The sequence below is a fragment of the Hyaena hyaena genome, unplaced genomic scaffold, assembly GCF_003009895.1.
Source record: "Hyaena hyaena isolate Hyena2069 unplaced genomic scaffold, ASM300989v1 scaffold_178, whole genome shotgun sequence".
Taxonomy (NCBI): Eukaryota; Metazoa; Chordata; class Mammalia; order Carnivora; family Hyaenidae; genus Hyaena; species Hyaena hyaena.
Window position 1 is genome coordinate 2,810,032 of NW_024080807.1, and position 23,826 is coordinate 2,833,857.

A 23,826-nucleotide genomic window follows, 5' to 3' on the forward strand; every position below is an offset into this window, starting at 1 on the left:
ATGATTTTATAGTTTTCAGAGTATAGGTTTTTCTCTTCCTTGGTTAAGTTTATTCCTAGGTATATTTATTCTTTGGTGCTTGTACATGGGGTTTTCTCTTTTTGCTGTTTCATTAATTGTGTATAGAAATGCAACAGACATCTGTACATTGATTTTATATTGCAACCTTACTGAATTCCTTTATCAATTCTAGTAGGTTTTTTCCTTTTTGGTGGAGTTTATGGTTTTCTCTATATACTTATCATGTCATCAAATAGTGAAAATTTTACTTTTTCCTTACCAATATGGATGGATTTTATTCCTCTTTTTTTTTTCTTTTTAAGTCTAATTGCTATGGCTAGGACTTCCAGTACTAGATTGAAGAAAAGTAGTGAGAGTAACAATCTAGTCTTATTTTTGACCTTTGTAGAAAAGCTCTCAGTTTTTCACCATTGAGCACAATGTTAACTGTGGGTTTTTCATACATGACCTTTATTGTGTTGAGGTATGTCCCTCTAAACCTACTTGTTGAGGCTTTTTATCATGAATGAATTTTTTGTCAAATGCTTTTTCTGCATGAAATGATCATATGGTTTTATCCTTTCCTACTTGATTGTGGTGAATGATTTTTTAAAATGTATTCTTGGATTCAGTTTGCTAGTATTTTGTTGAGAATGTTTGCATCTATTTTCATCAGATATATTGGCCTGTAGTTCTCTCTCTCTCTTCCTGTCTCTCTTTTGTAGAATCTTATTCTGTTTTTGGTAATGCTGGCCTCATAGAATGAAATTGGAATCTTTCCTTCCTCTTCTATTTTTTGAAGTTTGAGAAGAACATGTATTGATTCCTCTTTAAATGTTTTGTCAAATTCACTTGTGGAGCCATCTGGTCCTGGACTTTTGTTTGTTGGAAGTTTTTTGGTTACTGGTTCAATTTCATTTCTGGTAATTGGTCTGTTCAAATTTTCTATTTCTTCCTGACTCACTTTTGGTTGGTTACATGTTTCTAGGAATTTATTCATTTCTTCTAGGTTATCTAATTTGTTGGCATATAATTTCTCATAGTATGTTATAATTTTTGGTATTTCTGTGGTTTGGGTTATTTCTCCTCTTTAATTTCTGACTTTGAGTTCTCTCTCTCTCTTTGTTTTTGGAGACTAGCTAGAAGTTTATCAATTTTGTTGATCTTTTCAAAGAACTAGCTACTACTTTTATTGATTTGTTCTTTTGGTTTGTTGTTTATTTCTGTTTGTCTCTATTTCATTTATTTTGGTGCTAATTTTTATTATTTCTTCTGTTGGCTTTGAGTTTGTTGTTCTTTTTATAGCTTTTTTTAGGTATAAAGTTATGTTGTTTATTTTAGATTTATATGGTTTTATATGATTTATATGATTATATGATAAATTTATATGATTTCTTGGTTGACCAATTCATTGTTTAGTAGCATGTTATTTAACTTCCATGTATTTGTGTTTCTTTTCAAGTTTTTTCTTGTAGTTGATTTCTAGTTCTATTGCATTTAGGTCAGAAAAGATGCATGGTATGACTGTGATCTCTTTATATTTGTTGAGACTTGTTTTGTGGCCTAATTTGTGACATATTGTGGAGAATGCTCCATATGCACTTAAAAAATGGTATTCTGCTGTTTTAAGATGGAATGTTCTGAATATATTTGTTAAATCCCTGTTGTCCAAGGTACCCTTTCCTTATTGATTTTCTGTTTTGATAATCTGTCCATTGATTAAAAAAAAAAAGATGTTAAAAAGGGGTGTTACTGTGCTATTATCAATTAGTTTCTTTATACCTGTTAGTAGCTTTTAAAATTTTTGTTACTTGGGTGCTTCATATTGGGTGAATAAATATTTACCATTGTTATATCTTTTTGTTGGATTTTTCCCTTTATTGTTATGTAGTGTCCTTCTTTGCCTCTTGTTAAACTCTCTGTTTCAAAGTCTATTTTGCCTGATACAAGTATTGCGACCCTGGCTTTCTTTTCATATCCATTTGCATGAAAAATATTTCTCCATCCTCCACATTCAATCTGCAGGTGTCTTTAGGTTTCAAATGAGTCTCTTGTAGGCAGAATATAGATGGGGTTTGCTTTTTTATCCATTCTGGTATCCTATGTCTTTTGATTGCAGCATTTAGTCCATTTATATTCAAAGTATTTATTGATAGGTAAAAATTTATTTTCATTTTAGTATTTGTCTTGTGGTTGCTTTTGTAGATCTTCTCTGTTCCTTTCTTCCCTTGCTCCCTTCTCTTATCATAAATTGGTTTTCCTTAGTGATACACTGGATTCCTTTCTCTTTATATTTTGCATATCTGTTACTGGTTTTTGATTTGTGGTTACCATTAGGTTTGTATATAACATCATCTGCATATGGCAGTTTACGTTAACTTGATGGTTGCTTAAGTTTAAACTAATTTTTTACTCCTCTCCCTGCCCTGCACACATTTTAGGTATATGGTGTCATACTTTACATCCTTTTATTTTGTGAGTCCATTGACTGAATTTTTACAGATATACTGATTTTTGCTATCTTTGTGCTTTCTGTCATTTGAATTACTACCATGTGTTTCGGTGTGGACCTCCTTGTGTTGATTTTGTTGGGGGATTTTTGTGCCTTCTGGATTTGAATTTTGGTGTCCTTTCCCAGGTTTGCGAAGTTTTCAGTTATTATATCTTCAAGTAAATGCTCTGACCCCTTTTCTCTCTCTCCTCCTTCTGGGATACCTATAATGTGAATGCATTACTCTTAACAGAGTTACTGAGTTCTCTAAGTCTATTGTTGTTTTGCATATTTTTTCCTTTCACCTGCTCAGGTTGATTATGTTTCATTACTCTGTGCTCCAAGTTGCTGATTTGTTCTGCTTCTTCTAATTTGCTATTTATTCTGTCTAGTGTATTTTTAATTTCAATTATTGTGTTCTTCACCTCTGATCTTTTTTTTTTATCTCTTTGTTAAGGGTCTCATGATGTTCTACACTCTTTTTTCAAGTCCAGTATCTTTATGATCATTACAAGTAATATGCTTAGTAGAGAACTTATTTACATTTCACTTAGGTCTCTTGCTATAATTTTGTCTTGTTCTTTCATTTTCCTCTGTCTCTTCATTTTGTCTAACTCTCTATATCTGTTTCTGTGTGTTAGGAAAGTCAGCTAAGTCTACTGCTCTTGAAAGTAGTGGGCAGGCATGCACTTTTAACAATGTGGAGCTGGTTATCTGCCCTGAGAGAACATATCTCTGCTGCTGAGACCAGGCCAATCCACAAACCGTGCATGAACAAGGTGCACAGTGTTAACAAGGTGTGCATTCACTCTCTGGGAGATGACTGGGCACTGCCACTGGGACAAAAGTCCTGCAAAACATGAGGTAGGAAGATGCAGTATTCGCAAGGTTTGCACCTGGTTTTCTGAGGGAGGGGATCTGCAGAGCCAACACTGAAGCAGGCTGGGCTGGAGGGGGTGGGGCTTGGTGTAAGTTGGGAACAGTTGGGACCGCACTAGTTCCTGCAGGTGGCTGTGCTGGGGGGTAGGGAAAGGCAATGGTGCTTGATTTCTGGAGGAGTCTCCCAGCAATCTCTGTCCTTCTGGGACAGTAAATAATTCCCCTACCTTATGCCCCAGGTGTTTTTCAAACTGTTGCTTCTCTGTTGTATTTCTGTGGGCTGTTTTTTTGTGCTGTCTCTTGAAGGGTGGGGACTCAGTTTCTTATCATCCTTTTGGATCTCCCAGAACCAAGTCTGCTGATTTTTAAGGTTCTAGGCTTTGAGTTTTGCTGGTTTTAAGAACTCACAAAATTTGGCCTCTCTGGTTTTCAAAGCCAGACATTATAGGGATTTGACTTCCCCATGCAGACTCCCCACTGTGAAAGTCTGTGTCTCTCCCCAATATATACCCATGACTCTCTCACTTCTACCAAGGGCCTGTGGTCCTTGAACTCCTCACTGCATCTCTACCCTTTCTACCCTTTTCCATGTGACCTCTTCTCTACATTTAGTTGTGGGTTTTTTTCTTCCAGTCTTCAGTTCATTTCTGGATTGTTTACACTGATAATGTGTGTTATCTAGTTGTATCTGTTGAATGAAGTGAGTTTAGAGTACTCTCTGACATCTTTGCTGAAAGTTTCTTAAGAGCCTGTTTTAAGAAAAGTTAGTGATTTTGTGCTTAGCTTTGCTAACAGATAAACTTGTAGAGTTTCTATAGTTATATATTATGAAATTTGGAGAGATGTAGAATTGTAAATCTTCAGATAGCAAAAATTTGGTTTGGAATGAACAAGTTTACAGCTATGATATATGATGGAATTTTATTTAATGAAACAAATCAATTGATCAAATATTTTACTGAATTGGGACATGGGCTTTTAGTGGTGACTTTATTACTTTCTTACATTGTAAAAGTTATTTCCCAAAAGGTAAAGTAGGATGAAAACTCACACAAAATATTTTCTTTGTTAAGGAGATGCTCCATTCTTTCAGCAGACCTAGCTGGTGCTAACTAGGATCCCTTTTCATAAAGTGTAAGTGGAGAAATACATTATCTCCTTCAAAGTGTCTTGGGGGTTATCCCGATTGAAACAGAGATGGTCCCTTTTCAAACCCAGAAGCAGCTTTGGAAAAATGAGCTCTGAATTGGTCCCCATTTCTCCTATATCTTTTCCTCCATTAACCACTGCTGAATCAATCTTTTGCTTGTTTTATAAAGCAGAGGAACTTTACATGGGAACGACAGTTTCTCTTGCCAAAATGCTGAAAGACCATTCCAAGAGTCTGTGTTATTACAGTATTTATAAAGAGGTGGTTGGGTTATTTCTCATCAAGTTGGGCACTCTTGTTTATGGGCACTTTAGGTAACTCTGTGGTTTATGTGCTCTACTTAATGTGCTGGACAGAGGTTTTGAATGCAGATTTATTGCTTAGGTTTCTTTGTAATATAAATAGAAACTCTATAATAACCTAAGGGGGAAATTAGCTGTGTTTAACCCAATGATTTCCAGAACTTGAGGAAATAAGTTCCATAACATTTTATGATTCCTCTGGTATACTGATTTTCAAAAAATCAGAAAGAACACCAACTCTGACTGTTAAATGCCTCATATCTTTTATAAGCCAAATTCATTTCCTCTAGCCCCCATCTCCTCATGAATGAAACTTTGGGGGCTAGCATATAAAGTCAGTCCCATGTGGTTTATATAAGTAATATGCTCATTTTACACACTGGAAATTTCATGCGTTATTTATGGGTACAGATTCTAAAGCTAGGAAGTATACTTAAGCACACATTCTTGGACATATTTATAGAAATATATAAATATTTTAAATCTACTAACAAAGAAATTCTTTCTAGAGTAGATAAGGCTCACCTGGGAAACCTCCAACAAACACAGGGTCATTTGTATCAGCTGATGTAGATGCTTGGTTTGGGCTCTGGGCTTCCACCTGGTTCCCATCTACTGTCAGTTCAATGCGGTGTTTGATCTTGTTGGCTGTGACTTTATGCCATTGTCCATCACACAAATGCCCTGGGATCCCAGCATCATAGACAGCAGTGAATCGGCCGGCACCATTGTCCACATGAAACATAAGCTAGCAAATAGGAAATTGAACAGTCACAGATGCTTTCATTAGAAAGGTTTTGTGATGGTTTGTGTAGCAAAAATTGTTATTTCTCTAGGAAACGCATTGGCTAGAATAGTTAGAAATGAACATATCTGAGACATTTAAAATATTTTAACAGAAATTAAAACACAGTTTAATGACCAGAAATCACAAAGTAGGTTCTTTGGGGCAAGATGCATGAAGCTAGTAATAATTCTGCTTTCAGCGTCACCTGGGTGGCTCAGTCGGTGAAGCGTCTGACTTTGGCTCAGGGCATGAGCTCACCATTCGTGAGTTTGAGCCCCGCGTTGGGCTCTGTGCTGACAGCCAGCTCAGAGCCTGGAGCCTGTTTCAGATTCTGTGTCTCCCTCTCTTACCCTCCCTTGCTCAGAAATAAATAAAACATTAAAAAAATTAAAATAATTCTGCTTTCAGAAAATGTGATATATAATTTGAGTCCAATTTGAGTCCAAAAAATAAAAAGACCTTGTATACACAGGGACAAATTCTACCATAGATCCTTATAGACTATGAGAGCTGTTAGTGAAACTTATAAAATTTCTAAAAGATGTTTAGAGTGATTCATTAGTTTGATTTACAAATTCATTTTAGAGGATTCTTGGGTTTTTAAAATGTAAGCTTTTGATGTTTTAATTGTATGTATTCTTTTTTTTTTTTTCCTTCAGGGATCCTATTTTATATGCAGGATTGAGAATAACATAAATTACTTTTTTGGGCAAGCTTCATGTCACAGGTGCCAGAGTCTTTGAGCCAGAAGGCCAGTTAAATTCTTAACAATGTAGAACTTAGATTGGAAGTTCATGTCTAAATGAGAAAAACCTGTTTTCAGTAACATGGAACAGTCCCTGAAATTTGAGATGACAAAATTCTTTTGAAGCTGATGAAGAAAAGAAACATACTGAAGCATTAAAAATAGTCAGGCTTCCAACACGTTTGACAAGGTAAAAGAAAAAGATTTTGTTAAAAGATGAAAAACTGCAAAAGGTGAAAAGTTTGTAAACTAACCAGGGATGTCAATATTAAGGTTTTCCTATATAGGGTGGAGTTTGTAAGAGCAGCACTTGGTGAGAAATACACACACATTGTGATGGAACTTGATAGTCACTGGTTAAAAGCAGGTGATGAAATGAAGCGAACTCCAACAAAAGATGTAGTGAATGTGTTTGAAAATCTGGCAAAGCCATGAATTGTTGCTTATCTGTCACCCTTCCCTGCCTCTGTGCTCCTGGATCTTTTTGCTTTATTGCCTTTGAGGATAGTTTGAAGACATCAGGAAGGATGGAGACAACAGAAAGCATATTTGAGGTCACTATGTGGTCTTCATTCTTGGGAGGCAGGAGCAGTGTGTGAGTGGAAATATCCACAGGGGTGAAGCATGTTTTCTAGTTAAGAGCCAGATAGAAAACTTGGGCAACTTCTTGCTTTGCCTGCCTCTTTTTACCTGCTGCCTGCGGTACAAAGTATATACACAAGTCATCTGGCTGCAGGTGGCTGTTCATCGGCAGGCAGGGGCCAGAGAGGTGTTTAGAATGAGCTTACCCATTATAAGCAAATTGACAAAATACATTATGTTGACATAAATTTAGTATAAATCTATAATTTTTTGAAATGGTATCTGGATGATTTTTAAATAGAAACTGATGTGTCAGCTAGCCACCTTGACCTCTGAGATGTACCTACTGTGTTATAAGAGGAAAAGACTGATTTTAGACAATCAAGGCCCCCTCCTTTTTTACCCATTGGAATCTATAGTTTTACATGCAGTGTATTCACAAAGAGGAGGATATCAGTGTGCTTTTAGCAACAAGAGCTTGAGACCTAAAACTATTTGGCCCATTATGTGTCAACACAATTGGCTTACTGTAGAATTAGCACATTTAAAGCTTACACTGGTCTTCAGAATAAGTGTTGAAAACACACATTAGAGATAATCTAGAAGGATAGGAAAATACAATTTAGCTCTCTCCAACAAAGAATACGGTAAGGCTTCACAATAGATGTTCTACATAGGAACAACAACATCATGAGGAAATCAGAAATATGTGGATAGCTGACACTCACCTTTTCATCAATCATTTCAATACCCATTCCATCCATTTTCTGGCTGCTGATTCCCAGAAGAACTCCAGTGGTTCTAGTTGTGCGGAATTCAAATTCTACAAGAAGGTCCAATCCCACTTTGAACCCACCAACTGTAAAACAAGGATTTAAAAAAAATTGTGGATTAGAGTTAAGGTATTGTTAATTTAAATTTGTACAGTGCAATGGTTTAGATTTCAACTCAGATATTAGTCAATTATAATAAGTTCCAGACTCTCCTACGGCCTGTACTTCTACCACTGTATCATATAACACTTTAAAGTTATTGCTTATTTTCTTGGTTGTCTTCCCTCCTAGAATGTAGATTCTGTGAGGGCAATTTTATTACTGTGCCTACCAAGGTATCTGGCACACAGGGTAGTTGAATACATAGTTGTTGAATAAATAAAACACACTGAGACTGACTCAAAGAATCCCATAGCAATGTATAGTTATGTTGGAAGTCTTACTGTTGGATTCAGTCAAGTTTATTCAGTAAGATTTTACTAGGCCACTCTAACATTACTGTTTTCATTTATTTTTTTAAATAAAGGAACTGCAAGCACATTCTGAAGGAGAAGATTCTGGGACATAACTAGATTTTTTCCAATTCATCCAGGTAATTCTATAATTTCCTATATTTGATTCATTGATTTATTTAATCTTTTAGGAAATATTTAAGACATGCCTCTTAGAAACAAAGCCATTCAATATGAGCAGACCTAGACAACATCAACTGCATGGCATATTAGAGAAGAACTATGGCAATTTTCTGCATGTCTTCTATTTATTAAGCAAGAAATAAATGCTATGTGTAACCCCAGTTGTCTCCAATGAAGGGTAGCATCTATTGTGTGACAAACTTATTGTTCTACTGAGAACCTTGATGGGTTTGGATGTGCAAATTGTGGATTTAGAGCAGATTCTAAGAGAAAAAGATGCTGAATTGTTTTGCAAAATAAAACAATGTCCTTTCAGGGACAAAAAGGGAGGAGAAGAAAGGAACAACATGAAACAGTTCAGCTGAAGACAGAGGGAGTGAATTGGCCAGTAAAAGCCACAGTGATCAGGTGGCTGAAAAGGTTTTAAGGACAAAGATGTCAAAGGTTTAATGGAAGTTGTATGTTTTCCAATGATGAAACCTTCTCTAATCATCCAAGTCCATCCAAGATTACATTACACTGTAATCTTGGTTGAGGGGATGGCAGGAGTTGTTGGAATTTGGGGAAGTGGCTAATTTTCTGGTCTAGTTTGATCCAGAATGAAAAAAGAGCTCAGGCAGAATAGCAAGTCAATAAATTAACTGCAGAAGCTAAAGCTTGCCATCAAATTCGACCAAGAGAATGCTAGCCATCTGTGAGTTTGAAAAAATCTTGGGGAAGGCTTTGGATTTTCTCTGCACATGGAATTTAGAGCTCATCATAACCACTGATGTTTTAATGTTTAACATATGCTGTGTTTATTTGTTTTCTGCCTCTGCTATAGGTGAAGTTTCCCAATTATATTTTGTTCGAGGGCTCTGCCCTTCCATCTCTGAAAACCTTTGTATGGGAGTATTCATCTCACCTTTTAAATCCTAGCTCACATGTCCATTCCCCCATAAAGCTTTTCCTGACTTCCCCATCCAAAATTAATTTTTCTTCTAAATTTCCACAGAACCTTGCTTGTATGTCTTTTATAGTTTTAAATCATTTTTACTTGACTTTTTTGATTTCTGAGCACACCGAATCTTACCTGTTAATGGTATATTTTTGAAAAAAGAAACATCTTATTTTCTTCTGTTTCCCATGATAACCTCTATATATTACATGCTCATTAAGTTTTTTCCTAACAAACAAATGCATGTGTCTATGGTAACTCTAGGACTGAATAGTCCATCTTAAAGTATGTTAAAGTCTATTTTGTTTTATAGAAGTTATTTTATATTTTTCTTTCCAAATTGTACATTTACTATCAGTGATCCAGCATGCTCTGGAAAAATGTTCATTAGAAAGGGACAGATACTTAAAGTTAGGGAAACGTGCCAGTCATCATCAACATAAATGAGAAATGGGTACCAGTATGTGTGTGCCATGGGTATAAGTGGGAGATCATGATATGGAGTGTTAAAACACATTGAAGAGAGAAAGAAAGAAAGGTAGACAGGGAAAACTGAAGAGTAGATAAATTGTATGTATAAACATATGGCCCTTCTTGTAGAATTACATTTATTTAGCTGTTATTGATCTGTAGGGAAGGAGACAGAAAAAATAAAAGGCTATTTGGAGAGTTTGTTCTATTAACTTTTTTCAGTATAAGATACATTAATCTTTAAGAGACTTTTTTTTTTTTATTACTAGTATACATTTTTCTTTCTGGTTTAAGTGAAGTATACTAATTTAGGAAATCCAGCACTTTTGTTTTTCCATACAAGCAAGAAGTTAATATTTGGACCTACTTAATATTTAACAGGAAGAAAATGGAAGTGCCTCACCTGCTTTGGCAAAACCTGTTCCATCAAAATACGTTCCTTTCTGAGCATTAGCAAAACACGTTCCAACTTGGAAGCTGGAGGTTGGTTGGTCAAGATCTACAGGAGCCTCCACCATCTGAAAATTCCTGATGCAGCCGTCAATGCTGTAGGTCACCTTCATATTCGAGTTAGACAAAAACAAATAGGTTTTAGCAGAACTCTGCCTTTATATGGAATTCAGTAATTTGTGGGGATGCTCTGTGCTTGTCATCATCAACCAGTTTTCTTAAGGCAGCCCCCAATCTACCTAAATCTATTCTGTCACCACAGGCTTCACATAATGAGTGCCAAGAATCCTCTGTTGTGCTTCTCAATTAGGCTATATCTAGCCTGTATCTAGATTGTTCTGTTATTCTAAACAGTGTACACTGTGACACTAACGGGACCACTGGTTTGGCAGAGCTATGTGCCCCTTACGAATATCATAACTTCATTAGTTCCTTATGCTGGTTCCAGTCCAAGATGCTGATGTCGAAAAATCCTGAACTTACCACCACAGACACACCATATCTCTACCTATTTATAAAATAATTCCTCCTTTAGAAGAATTGAGTGCTGACTGAATAGCTTCTGCACAATGAAAGATAGAGAGAAGGGCAAGAGAAATGGCAACGAAGGACCGGCAACCCCAGACCCAATGAACCGCAATGGGAAGGGATAGTACTGAGGGAGTGAGAGCAGATTTGTCTGATCTGGGGCACAATATATAAAAGGTTCAGCCCCAGAAGCCTGCCAAATGGCGGGGAAGCTGCTGGAACTCTCTGGGTCAGATAGGCTGGTGAGAGCCATGGTTTATGTTCCCACTCCAAGGTCAAGGTCCAGGCCCCAGCTGACCCACCAAGGCAACCCAGGGTGGGGCACACTGGGACACTCCTGCTTGGTGCTCCCTACCAAGGTAACACAGGAACAATGCTTGCCGGAACACTCCAGACCCACGGTACCTCGGCTCCAGATGGCATTCCGTGGCAATCCTGGCACAGAGCACTCCAGGACCTCCTGACGCCCGTTTTGGCTCCAGCAGCCCCAACAGGGGGCTCCCAGCACTGAGTGCCCCATGCACCTCCAGGCCATACCTGCCTCCATTTCAGCTGTTACCAGGGCACCCCCTGCAGGGAGCACCCCACGACTCCCCAGCCCATATCTCACTTCAGCTCTAGCCACCCCAGAAGGACATCTGTGGAAGAGTCCCTAAATACCCCAGCTTATACCCACTTCAGCTATCCTGCCAGGGTGCCCTCCACATGGACAGCCCTAGGGACCCCTGGCTTGCACACACTTCAGCTCTAGGTGTCCTGTCAGAGCACTCTCTAGGTGGAGAGCCTCAGGACCACCCCAGCACATGCCAAGTTCAGTTCCAGGCAACCTACCAGGAAAACTCCAGCACAGAGTGCCCTGTGACCAACCCCCAGCCAGCAAGTCACCAAGCAAACATAGTCTGCACAGGGGATGACCATACACAAGACTGTTCCTTAAAGTTTAGGAGAAGTAGCTGTTCCACTTAATTCACAGAAACAAACACAAAGTCAAGCAAAATGGAGAGACAGAGAAATAGGTTCCAAACCAAAGGCAAAACTTCAGAACTAAATGAAACAGAGATAAGCAATATGCCTAATAAAGAGTTTAATAAATGATTTTAATAATATTCACTGGACTGGAGAGAAGAGTGGAAGAACTCAGTGAAAACTTCAACAGAGAGATAGAAGATATAAAAAGGAACGAATCAAATCTGAAGACTATACTAACTGAAATAAAAAATGCACGAGAGGGAACAGATTACCAGATGCAGAAAAACAGATCAGTAATCTGGAAGATGATAATGGAAAGCACCCAAGCTGACTAGCAAAAAGAAAAAAAAAATTTTAAAGTGTTTATTTGAGAAAGAAAGAGAGTGAGCATGCAAGCAGGGGAGGGGCAGAGAATGAGGGATGAGGGAGAGTATCCCAAATAGGCTCCAGGTTGTCAACAGAGAGCCTGATATAGGGCTCATCTCAAAAATCCTGATCATGACCTGAGCTGAAATCAAGAGTTGGACTATTAACCAACTGAGTCACCCAGGCACCCTAAGAAAAAATAATTCTTTAAAAATGAGGCTAGGTTAAAGGATCTTTTTGACAACATTAAGCAAACAAATACTTACATTATAGGGGTGGCAAAAAACTTCCATAACCTAGAAAAGGAAATAGACTTCCAGAAGCACAGATAGTTTCAAACCAGATGAGCCCATGGAAGTCTACACAATGACATATAATAATGAAAATGCCAGTGATTACAGATAGAGAATTTTAAAAGCAGCAAGAGATAAACAGTTATGTAAGAGGGAAATCCCATCAGGCTATCCATTGATTTTTTTCAGTGGAAACTTACAGGTTAGAAGAGAGTAGCCTCATTTATTCAAAGTGTTCAAAGAAAAATAAAACTCACAAGCAATAATACTCTACCCAGCAAGATTATCATTCAGAAATGAAGGAGAGATAAAGAGCTTCTCAGATCAACAAAAGTTGAAGATCATCACCAGTGTAATGGCCTTCCAAGAAATGTTAAAGGGACTTCTTTAAATAGGTATGGCCATAGTTAGATGTCAGAAAATAAAAAGATGAAAATACAACAACATATACATAAAATGTGGAGGGGGAGTAAAAATGTTTTTCAGAATGTGTTTGAATTTAAATGATGATCAGTATAGACTGCTGTATACTTAGGATGTTATATGTGAGCCTCATGGTAACCACAAACCCCAAACATTTAATAGGTACAAAAAATAAAGAGAAAGAAACCCATACATAACACTACAGAGTCATTAAATCACAAGGGAGCAAAAGAATAAAGGAACAGGGAGGAACTATAAAAACAACCAGAAAGCAATTAACAAAATGATAAAAAGTACATACTTATCAATAATTTCATTAAACATAAATGATCTAAATGCTCCAGTCAAAAGACATAAAATGATATAATGGATAAAAAAACTCAACAAGATCCATCTATCTCCTATAAAAAAAGAGATTCACTTCAGACCTAAAGACACAAACTGAAAGTGAAGGGATGGTAACAGAGATTCCATGAAAATGGCAGATAAAACAAAACAAAACAAAACAAAACATCAGGGTAGCAGCACCTATACCAGACAGAAAAGACTTTAAAACAAAAGAGTATAACAGGAGACAAAGACATTACACAATGATAAGGGATCAACCCAACAGAAGGATATAACAATTATAAATATCTGTGCACATAAAGTACATAAAGCAGATATTAACAGACATAAAAGGAGAAATTGACAGCCATTACCATAATAGGAGGAGACTTTAACACCCTGGTCACATCAATAAATACATCATCCAGGATGAAAATCATTAAGGAGATTGTATCTTTGAATGACACACTAGACCAGATGGACATAACCGATATATACAGAACATTCAATTTCAAGACAAAAGAATGCACATTCTTTTTAAGTACACATAGAATATTCTTCAGGATGGATTACATGTTAGGTCACAAAATATGACTCAATAAATTGAAGAAGACTGTCATCATACCATGTATCTTTTCTGGCCACATGGTATGAAACTAAAAATCGGTCACAGCAACAACAACAACAAAACTGGAAAAAAACGCAAACATGTGGATCCTAAACAACATAAGAGCAAACAACCAATGGGTCATTGAGGAAATAAAAAAAGTACATGGGAACTAATGAAAATGAAAACAGACATGGTGAAATCAGTTCTAAGAGGGAAATTTATACTAACATATAGTATACCTCAAGAAACAAGAAAAATCTTAAGCAATCTAACTTTACACATAAAAGAATTAGAAAAGAACAAGCAAAACTAAATGTGAGTAGAAGAAAGGAAATAATAAAGACCAGAGAAGAAATAAATGAAAGAGACAAAACAATAGAAAAGATCAATGAAACCAAGAACTGGTTCTTTGAAAGATAAACAAAACTGATAAACCTTTTGCCAGATTCATCAGGGGGAAAAAAAGAGGATCCAAATAAATAAAGTCAAAGGTGGAAGATAACCACCACCAACACTACAGAAATACAAAGGATTATGAGAGACTACTATGAAAAATTATATGCCAACAAACTGGACATCTAGAGAAATGGATACATTCCTAGAAGCCTTAAATCTTCCAAAACTGAATCAAGAAGAAATAGAAAATCTGGACAGATTGATTGCTAGTAACAAAATTGAATGGGCAACCAAAAAACTACCAACAAACAAAAGTCTTAGATCAGGTGGCTTCACAGGTGAATTCTACCAAACATTTAAAGAAGAGTTAATGCTTATTCTTCTCAAACTAGTTTAAAAAGTAGAAGAGGAAGTTAAGCTTTCAAACACATTCTATGAGGCCAGCATTATCATGATACCTAAACTGGACAAAGATAGCACAAAATAAGAAAACTACAGACCAATATCTGATGACTATAAATGCAAAAGTCTTCAACGAAATATTAACAAACCTCATTCCACGATATATTAAAAATATATCAAGTAGGACTTATTCTGGTGATGAAAGAATAGTTTGATATTCAAAAATCAATGTTACACCACATGTAACACAATGGAGAATAAAAATCATAGAATCATCTCAACAGAAGCAGAAAAAACATTATGATAAAGTTCAACATCTGTTGGTAAAAATATTCAACAAGGTGGGTGTAGGGGAACATACCTCAACATAATAAAGGCAATATTATACAGCTAACATTATACAGGATGGTGAAAAACTGAGAGATTTCTTCTAAGATCCAGAACAAGACAAGGAAGTCTATTCTTGATACTTTTATTCAACATAGTACTGAAAATCCTAGCCACAGCAATCAGGCAAGAAATAAAAGGTGTCCATATTGGTAAGGAAGAAGTTAAACTGTCACTATTTGCAAATAACATGATACTATACATAGAAAAACCTTAAAGACACCACCAAAAACTATTAGAAGAGATGAATTCAGTAAAATTGCAGGATACAAAATTAATACCCAGTAATTGATAGCATTTCTATATCCTAATAACAAAGTAGCAGAAAGAGAAATTTAGAAAACAATTCCATTTACAACTGCACCAAAAAGAATAAAATCCCTAGGAATAAATTTAACCAAGGAGGTGAAAGGCCTATAGTATGAAAACTATAATAATCTGATGAAAGAAACTGAAGATGACATAAATGGAAAGATAGTTCATGTTCATGAATTGGAAGAATTAATATTGTTAAGTAGATACTGTTAAAGCAACCTACAGATTCAATGTAATCCCTGTCAAAATATGAAAAGCATTTTTTTTTCACAAAAGTAGGACAAATATTACTAAAATTTACTAAAATAGGAAAGTATTCTTAAGAAGAAAGAACAAAGCTGGAGATATCACAATTCTATATTTCAAGGATACACTAAAGCTTTAATAATCAAAACATACTAGCACAAAAACAGACACACAGATCAATGGAAAAAAAAGATGCCAGAAATAAACCCACACTTACATGGTCATTTAATCTATAACAAACAGGGTAAGAATATACAATGAGGAAAATAATGTCTCTTAATAAATGGTGCTGGGAAAGCTGGACAACTACATGTAAAAGAATGAAACTGCACCACTTTTCTTACCACCACACACACAAAAAATCTCAAAATGGATTAAAGACCTAAATGTGAGGGGCACCTGTGTGGCTCAGTTAAGCGTCTGACTCTTGATTTTGGCTCAGGTCATATCTTGCAGTTCCTGAGATTGAGCCCCACATCCAGCTCTGTGATGGCAGTGTGGAGCCTGCCTCGAATTCTTTCTCCCCCTCTATCTCTGCCTCCTTCTCTCAAACAAATATTCAAAACAATTTTTTTAAAGACCTAAATGTGATACCTGAAACCATAAAACTCCTAGAAGAAAACATCAGCAGTAATTCCTTTGACACTGGCCTTAGCAACTTCGTTCTAGACATGTCTCTTCAAGCAGGGAAACAAAAGCAAAACTAAACTATTGGGACAATATAAAAAGTTTCTGCGCAGCAAAGGAAACCATCAGGAAAACAAGGCAACCTACTGAATGGGAGAAGATCTTTGCAAATGACATATCCAATAAGGGGTTTATATCCAAAATGCATAAAGAACTTCTACAACTCAACACCAAAAATAATACAACTAAAAAATGGGCACAGGATATGAATAAACATCTTCCAAAGAAGACATACAGATGGCAAACAGACACATGAAAAGATGCTGAACATCATTAATCATTAGGGAAATATAAATCAAAACCACAATGAGATTATTATTATTATTTTGGTTAGAACCAAAAAGATAAGAAATAACAAGTTTCTGTGAGGATATAAAGAAAAAGGAACCCTTGTACGCTACTGTGTGCAAGAGAAAGGAAAATTGATACAGCCACTATGTAAAACAGTATGGCGTTTCCTCAAAAAAATTAAAAAATAGAACTACCATATGATTCAATAATTCCACTCCATATGATTCAATAATTCCACTCCTGGGTATTTACCCTAAGAAAATGAAAACACTAATTTGAAACGATAGATGTTTCCCTAAGTTTAATGCAGAATTATCTACAACTACCAAGACAAGGAAGCAAAATTAAGTATCCAAATGGATGAATGGATAAAGAAGATGATATTTATATACTTTTATATATTTATATTTATATACATTTACATATAACATGGAATACTACTGAGCCATAAAACAGAATGAGATCTTGCCATTTGTGACAACACGGATGGACCTAGAGGGTATTATGCCAAATGAAGTAAGGTAGAGAAGACAAATAGTATATGATCTCACTTATATGTAGAATCTAAAAAACAAAACAAAACAAAACCAAGACAAAACCAAAAACAAACGAATGAACAAACATAAAGCAGAAACGGACTCAGAGAACAATAGTTGCCAGAGGGGAGTAGGCGGGAAAATGGGCAAAAATGGGTGAAGGGAAGTGGGAGCTTTAGATATCCAGGTACGGAACAAGTAAGTCATGAGAATAAAAGCTATAGCATAGGGATTATAGTCAGTAGTATTGTAATAGCATTGTATAGTAATAAGTGGTGGCTACCCTTGTAGTGAGCATAGCATAATGTATAAATTTGCTGAATTACTACGTATACTTGAAACTAATGTAACATTGTATCAACTATATAATTAAAAAAATAAATTAATTAGTCCCTTATGTTTCTATATCATGTTTCTATTAATAGTTTATTAGTTTAACAGTTTATTAACCTTACTATCTTTATATATATTTTATCATAATCTAATTTGAAATTCTATTTGAAAAGATAATTAAGTTTGGCTTAGTGTTTCTTCCTTATGAAAATCTAATGAAAGCAGTGGACTCGTTCCCAAGAAAATGCACACGCACTTAAAACTTGAAAGTCTGCATGAAGCATTAGAATTGAGGGACCATACAAATAATTCAGTCATGCTCTACTCCATTATATCTCATCTGGTTTTAGAGACACAAGTTAATCACTCTTGCCACTCTCCAGAGATTCTCATTTTGATAGGTCTAGGTATCATATCCAATAACTATGAAAAGAACTTAATGCTGATCACTCACAAGAGGAGGCAAAGGCTGAGAATTAAATGATGATGAACAGTTGTGTTTGATGAAGAATAGCTCTGCATTATCACATGTTCTAATCTGAGTATAGAAATGTAACACATTTCTTTGTAATAGGTTCCTAAAAACACGGATCAGGGGATAGTTCTTAAATATCTATCTTAAATAACTATCAGGGGATAGTTCTTAAGATAATGCTTTCCAAAGGAAACTAAGACATATGGTCTGACAAAAATTATTCAGTGACTACTGATTTATAAAATTGTGAGGACTTTAAATTTTGAACCCTATACTGTACGCTAGATACTGTAGACCAGCACTGGACAACTGTACTCTACACACTGCAATCTCTCCATATTTGCACAATCTCTAGTCCTGAAACAATGCCGCCAAATAATATTTTCCTTGATTCCCAGGGCTTTCTATATGCTTAGTACTCTTCCAAGGACTTTAAATATATCACTTCATTTAATTTTTGCAATAACCTTGTTTGGTATTATTATCCTATTTTACAAAAGAGAGAATTTTGTCAAAGAAAGATTAAGTTACTTGCTCCAGACCACATAGCTAGTTAAGTAGGTATGCAAACAGAGGGTGTCTGGCTCTAAGGTCCACACGCTGTTTTGTGATATTATCCCTCATCATCAAATCAGTCTAGAAAGCTTTCTGTCACTTCTCAGAAAAGAAGATTTCCTATTCACTCATAAGTGGCCATAGACCAATAAGACCTAGTAATTCAACATATGTACAATGACCCAGGCAATTATTTAAGCCACCAAAAAATTAATTAATTAATTAAACCCTTACTGGACCAATTCTTCGGGTAGTGTAGTTGATGGGCAGTCCACCAACATACAGTATCCCCACAACATCCAGGATATCAGCTTTCTTGGGACTGATGGTTCTGTTGGAAGCATCATCTACATAAATAATTCCTTCTTGCTTAATTCGCACAATCTTAATCTACAAAAAAGAGAGGAGTTATTAAAACCAATCAAGGATACATTTTAAATATGCAGAGTGTAAGATGTAAGAACTTTCTGGATATTCCTTAGCGAAGGGCAAAACAACTTCTGAGTGCCTAACATGTGCAAAGCCCCTAGGTGAAATTGAACTCATTGTGCACAATATCTCAAACTCTGTCTTTTCCAATACTACCATCTCCAAAAGAGTGCAAAATCTCCCTGGGTGAGTTTTAGATTAAAGACCTTTGTATAGATTGCCAAGTGAGCACATGTATCAAGAGGTATGCATACTGTCAGGAACCTCACGGATTGAGAGCCCCATCATGAATTAAGTGGGCTGCAAAATTCATGTCCAGTTTTAAACATTCATTAGTTTGAGCTAAGCCTGGTCTCCTCAGCACAATTTCATATATGCTACATCCCTCTGCCTAACAGGCATTTCTTGTGCAGAATTGAAGGAAGGGCAGCACATCAAGTTTGCAAGGCAGTTTCCACAGCAGCTGATTAGTTCAAAGGCAGGGAGGAAGATGGAAAGCTACCTGATACAGAAATTACAGCAGAGGGTGAATTATCTTTTGGGACCGAAGGAAATAAGGAGCGTCAAGACTGGCGTGGGCATAAAAAAATTTGAGTCTGAGTTTAGGAAATCGAGTGGGTGACCCTGTCAAATGCTGGAGTACAATGGTGGTTTAAAATGAATATGTTGGGATTAGAATAATCAAAACCTCATTTTAAATGTATCCTGGTTTGGAAAGCAATTTTTAAAAATCTTCAAAAATAAAAATTCCTCCTTAATTTGGCTGCTTACGGTATTTAAACTTTCTTTCTTAATTCCAGATGCATTGTGGAGCAACAATATGCCAGATTTTTTAGCCAGAGAGGAGAATTAGCCTTAACAAGAGCTCCTCCATGAAGATCAGTACGTGCTAGTCAGAAGCTCCCAAGCAAATATGAAGATTCCATTCCTTATTTCCAAGATAACAAATGGACAGACTTTGCATTTTGATTATATTTTTGGGGGGTTCTTTGGCTTTCTATATATGACAAGCCAAAGCATGTTCATATATAAAATCCAACACCTAATAATATCAAACTTTAAAAATTAAACACTTTATTGGTCTACCTAGGGAGGCTTTACTGAATAGGCAATCACAGGTGCAGAGACAAATTCTGAGTTTTCATTTTAATCAGGCAGTATATTATCTACTTGCAGTCATGCCAAAGAGGACAGTAAGCTGGCAAATGAGCCTTCTGTGCCCATAATAGTACCAGTTTCTGGGTGTAAGGCCAACGTTTTAACAGTTGTTCCAAATGACTGTCGGTGGAAATGTTGCCCTCGAGCCCTTTAAACATGATATAGCAGATTCCCAAACTCTTGGTTTTCACAGACTGGTAGGGGGTGTGATGGAGGGCCCATTTTAGTTTTACCACCTTTTAAGCTTGTCAAATATTATCTCATAAAAGAGAGGCCATGTTAGCACCTTAAAAGCAGGAAAATATAATCTCAGAATATACAGTATTCCTCTAAATTGAATACATAGAACTAGAGGAAAACATGCTCCATTGTCCCACATTTCTCACTTACAGTAGCGAAACTGTCCTCAACTACTTGGCCCCGGTCTGCGGACAGATGTTTGGGTAGCACAGCTGTATAACAATAATGGAGTCTTGTACTATGATGAAGGATGTAAGTGATCAAACATAAACCTACGCAGATCTGATTACATTTCCCAGTTGTATGTGGCATTTGCTTTATTTTTAGCCCCAGCCACATTCCAGCACCACCAGAGTCGGCACTGGCAAAATAGTACCTGCGCCAGGGGAATGCCAATGGCTGCCGCTCAGTTACCCCCTCGTAGGCCACTGTCAACATCTCATGGACTATTACCTTGTGCCACTGACCATCGTTGATTTTGGTGGGGATCATGGTGTTTGTGTCCCCACTTCCCAAGTCATAACTGAAGTAGGGCAATCCATTTCTCAATTGAACAGTAGCAAAATCAGCATGATTGATCCGAGCCATGTAAAAAAGCAGGCCTGATTCAGCTTCAGTTCGCACTTCAAACTCGATTGTGAGGCTGTGAAAGCACGCAAAATAAAACAGAAGAGTAAAAGCATTCTTATCCTAAGATAAAGTCGCCTCTGATCATGGGCAGTTTTCATACAGGGCAGCAAAACCTTCTCTGAAATGGGGACTTTCCAGGTCTGCCGATTTCCTAAACTGAGCTCCTCAGGCTCAAATATCATTCTATGCTCTATTGTACTCAGTGAATTAAAAACACTCAGCTCATTAATAAATAAATGTAGCCGATTAAACTTGAATCAGTGCAGATACTCAGTATTTCCATTTATCAGTTCTTTCCCACTCTCTCAGAAGAATACATACCGGTTTTTAACTTTGGTGTCATCGAAGGCAATTGCAATGTGACTGTTTCTTGAAAGCCCGAACTGCTTGCTCCCTATCAAAAGAGCAGGTTCTGATTCCACAGCACAGGGACCCTGTAAAATACCCAGGAGAGAAAGAGCAGATTATGGACTTTGTTTTTTCAAAATCTGATCCTGTTATCTACTTGTTTCTTCTATTTTAGCTTAATATTCCTATAGAATCTTATTGAAGTTCCTTAAGAAGAAAACTCATTTATCTCTGTATTCTACTACATAAGAGGCAGTTACTATGAAATGTTCAGTGAATGGGAATCTGTTTTCTTGTCCTGCACCCTTGAATCGCCAAATCGACGTGCTCAAAAATATTTATTGATCAATTCATGTTTTCATTACCCTCGAAGGAAAAAAATTGTTTATGTTTCTGAGAAAACTGGAATTTCCTTTTCACTTTTACTTCACTTATGAAGAGTTATAGTCTTCGAAGATTGGAGAGGGAAAATGACAAGCTAACCACCAAGTTATAAGAGGAGAAAAATGTGTTCCTTCTTGCCCTCCCCATTTCTATCTCCCACTATATTACTTTTTCTTGAAAATTATCAGTCTACTGGAAGGTTTCCATGAATTTAGACTTTCAAGATGGTGTATCTAAACTTGCAAGTCAGGCCATTCAGGCCCTGAGCCAGTTGCTAGGCAACCCAGTACATTTTTTAATGTATCCCACTATATACCATTTCAACTGTCACTGTGCAAAGATCCACTTCTTGGAGTTCTTATGAGGGAGAGCTCCGTGGAGGGCTGGCTTACTTGGTTTAATGCTCTGCTGTCACCATCTTGAAATTCCTAATACTTTTTGAAAAAGGGGCCCTTCATTTTCATTTTGCTCTCGGCACTGCAAATTATACAGCCAGTCCTGGCTGAGTGGACTGTATTTGGCGAGTGTAACCCGTAGCTCAATAGATAATCAAGGGTCCTCAAATTACTAGAGTCATAATTCCTTTCTCTGTTCTCTATTTTCAGAAAATAGCTTGATGTACCGGCTGCTTAAGAGGTCTTTCAGAACACGCAGTACCTGGGAAAAAAACCTGTACACTCTCAAACAACACAGCTGTTTTTAAGATCTGCACTTAATAGCCCTGGATGGGCCACTGTCCCAGTGAGTGCTGACTCAGCAGAGGTTCTCAAACAGCCCGAGGCAGTCTTTTGATACAGAATGTTCTTCTCAAATAGAAGAGGAGATGACTCATCAGTGCACAGGACATTTTTACTTGATGAGGAAAAGCCTTGCTTTCGTTTCTCTTGAGCTTAGTCACACGGAGCACTCTGCCACAGCAGGTAAAAGGCTTTAAGTGTTTGAAATGCTATAAAATTGGTCTTCGTGGAAGTATTTCCCTTCTTGCTTCCCGGGAGCTGGTCAGTTACAAAGAGCAGACTGTGGCAGAAATTCACATGGATATGCAAAAACCCAGTGGGTAGAACAGGAAAATGCTATTTAGTCACACAGCTGAATGGCCTCTCTTGGAATCAACATGTGGCCCCTTTCTGGTTACACTGCCTGTAAAAAGAGCCCAAATGGAAAGGCTTTGGTAGCTTAATGTCTCTGCCTGCAATGACGCTATTAATAGAATTGGGATCATTTATCAACTTCTCGCGATATTTCCTGTACAGAGGCCTCCTGCCGCAAACATTAGTAGTCTGCGAAATCTCTTAAGTGAATCCTGCCTGCTGTGAGTCCATTAGGGGCAGAATCTCGCTAAAACGTCTCTAACTCCTCAGCGCGGAAAGCTGAGAAACTGAAAAGGTCAATGGATGCTGAGGAATTAGGGAACAATGAGTGTGGCTGAAAAGAAAACCACCTGCATGTCATTTCTATGTTATTCTTAATCATTGTGGTCACTTGTCTAGTTGCTATATATATAAATGTTAATATAACATAACTTTTCTACTATAATGTTTTAAATGACCAAAGTGACAATTCTAAAAGTTAGGTGTTTATTGGTAGCAGCTACAGGTCATGGAGAGCTTTTGTCTTTATATATTTTGGGCATCAGGGACAAATACCACCATAAGCTTGCTTGCTGGGAGACTGGACAGATCTTTCCAACACTGGTCCTAAAGCTGATCAGTTTTCTGTCACATACTGTCACATTTTCTAGTTGCAAATGACCCTGCTCACGTTATTTTAGGAAAAACCTTGCCCCGCAAAAGACAGGGACTTTGTACAGGTCCTTTTAAGAAGCATTGCATGACACATCCACTGGAAATTTAGGAATAGTGCAGCCAGAGGGGCTCTGGCTTGACGTTTGCAACAGGCAGATTCCTCAGACTGGCCAGTGTTCTAGAAGACAGTGATAACGGGTCACTCTTCTACATAACCTCAAAGTAGAAAAGCTTATGCTAAGTTCACTGTATGTTAAGGACACTCAAACTGATGTTTTCTATCATTAGTTTGCAATAGGATGGACACTATGGATATTTCTTTACTAAAACTTCTGTCACCTTCCTTTAGAAAACGGCAGTTGGGAGAGGACTGAGAAGCGCTAGTATAGGAAAGTTTTTTATATGTGTGTACATTTGGAAGACAATTTTCCAGCCTGTATTCCGGGAATGTTTTTGGTGCAAGTGTAGACCTCTAATCTCACTTGGTTAAAGACAAATTGGCTGGATCGTGTCTGCTCTGCTTCACTTTCCCCAGGGTGAGTCTGAAACCA

General features: G+C 37.0%; 1 protein-coding gene across 1 annotated transcript in view; it reads right to left on the reverse strand.

Annotated features, from left to right (window-relative positions):
• The window catches only part of LAMA2 (laminin subunit alpha 2), a gene marked incomplete at its 5' end in the record, with an annotated part of 96,684 nt that overhangs the window by 2,479 nt on the left and 70,379 nt on the right, over positions 1-23,826 (reverse strand). The window contains 6 exons of the mRNA XM_039240406.1: positions 5,348-5,570; positions 7,665-7,795; positions 10,156-10,309; positions 18,576-18,731; positions 20,622-20,811; positions 21,120-21,232. Of these exons, the coding sequence (XP_039096337.1) occupies positions 5,348-5,570; positions 7,665-7,795; positions 10,156-10,309; positions 18,576-18,731; positions 20,622-20,811; positions 21,120-21,232 (967 nt within the window). The remainder of the gene's footprint in view (positions 1-5,347; positions 5,571-7,664; positions 7,796-10,155; positions 10,310-18,575; positions 18,732-20,621; positions 20,812-21,119; positions 21,233-23,826) is intronic.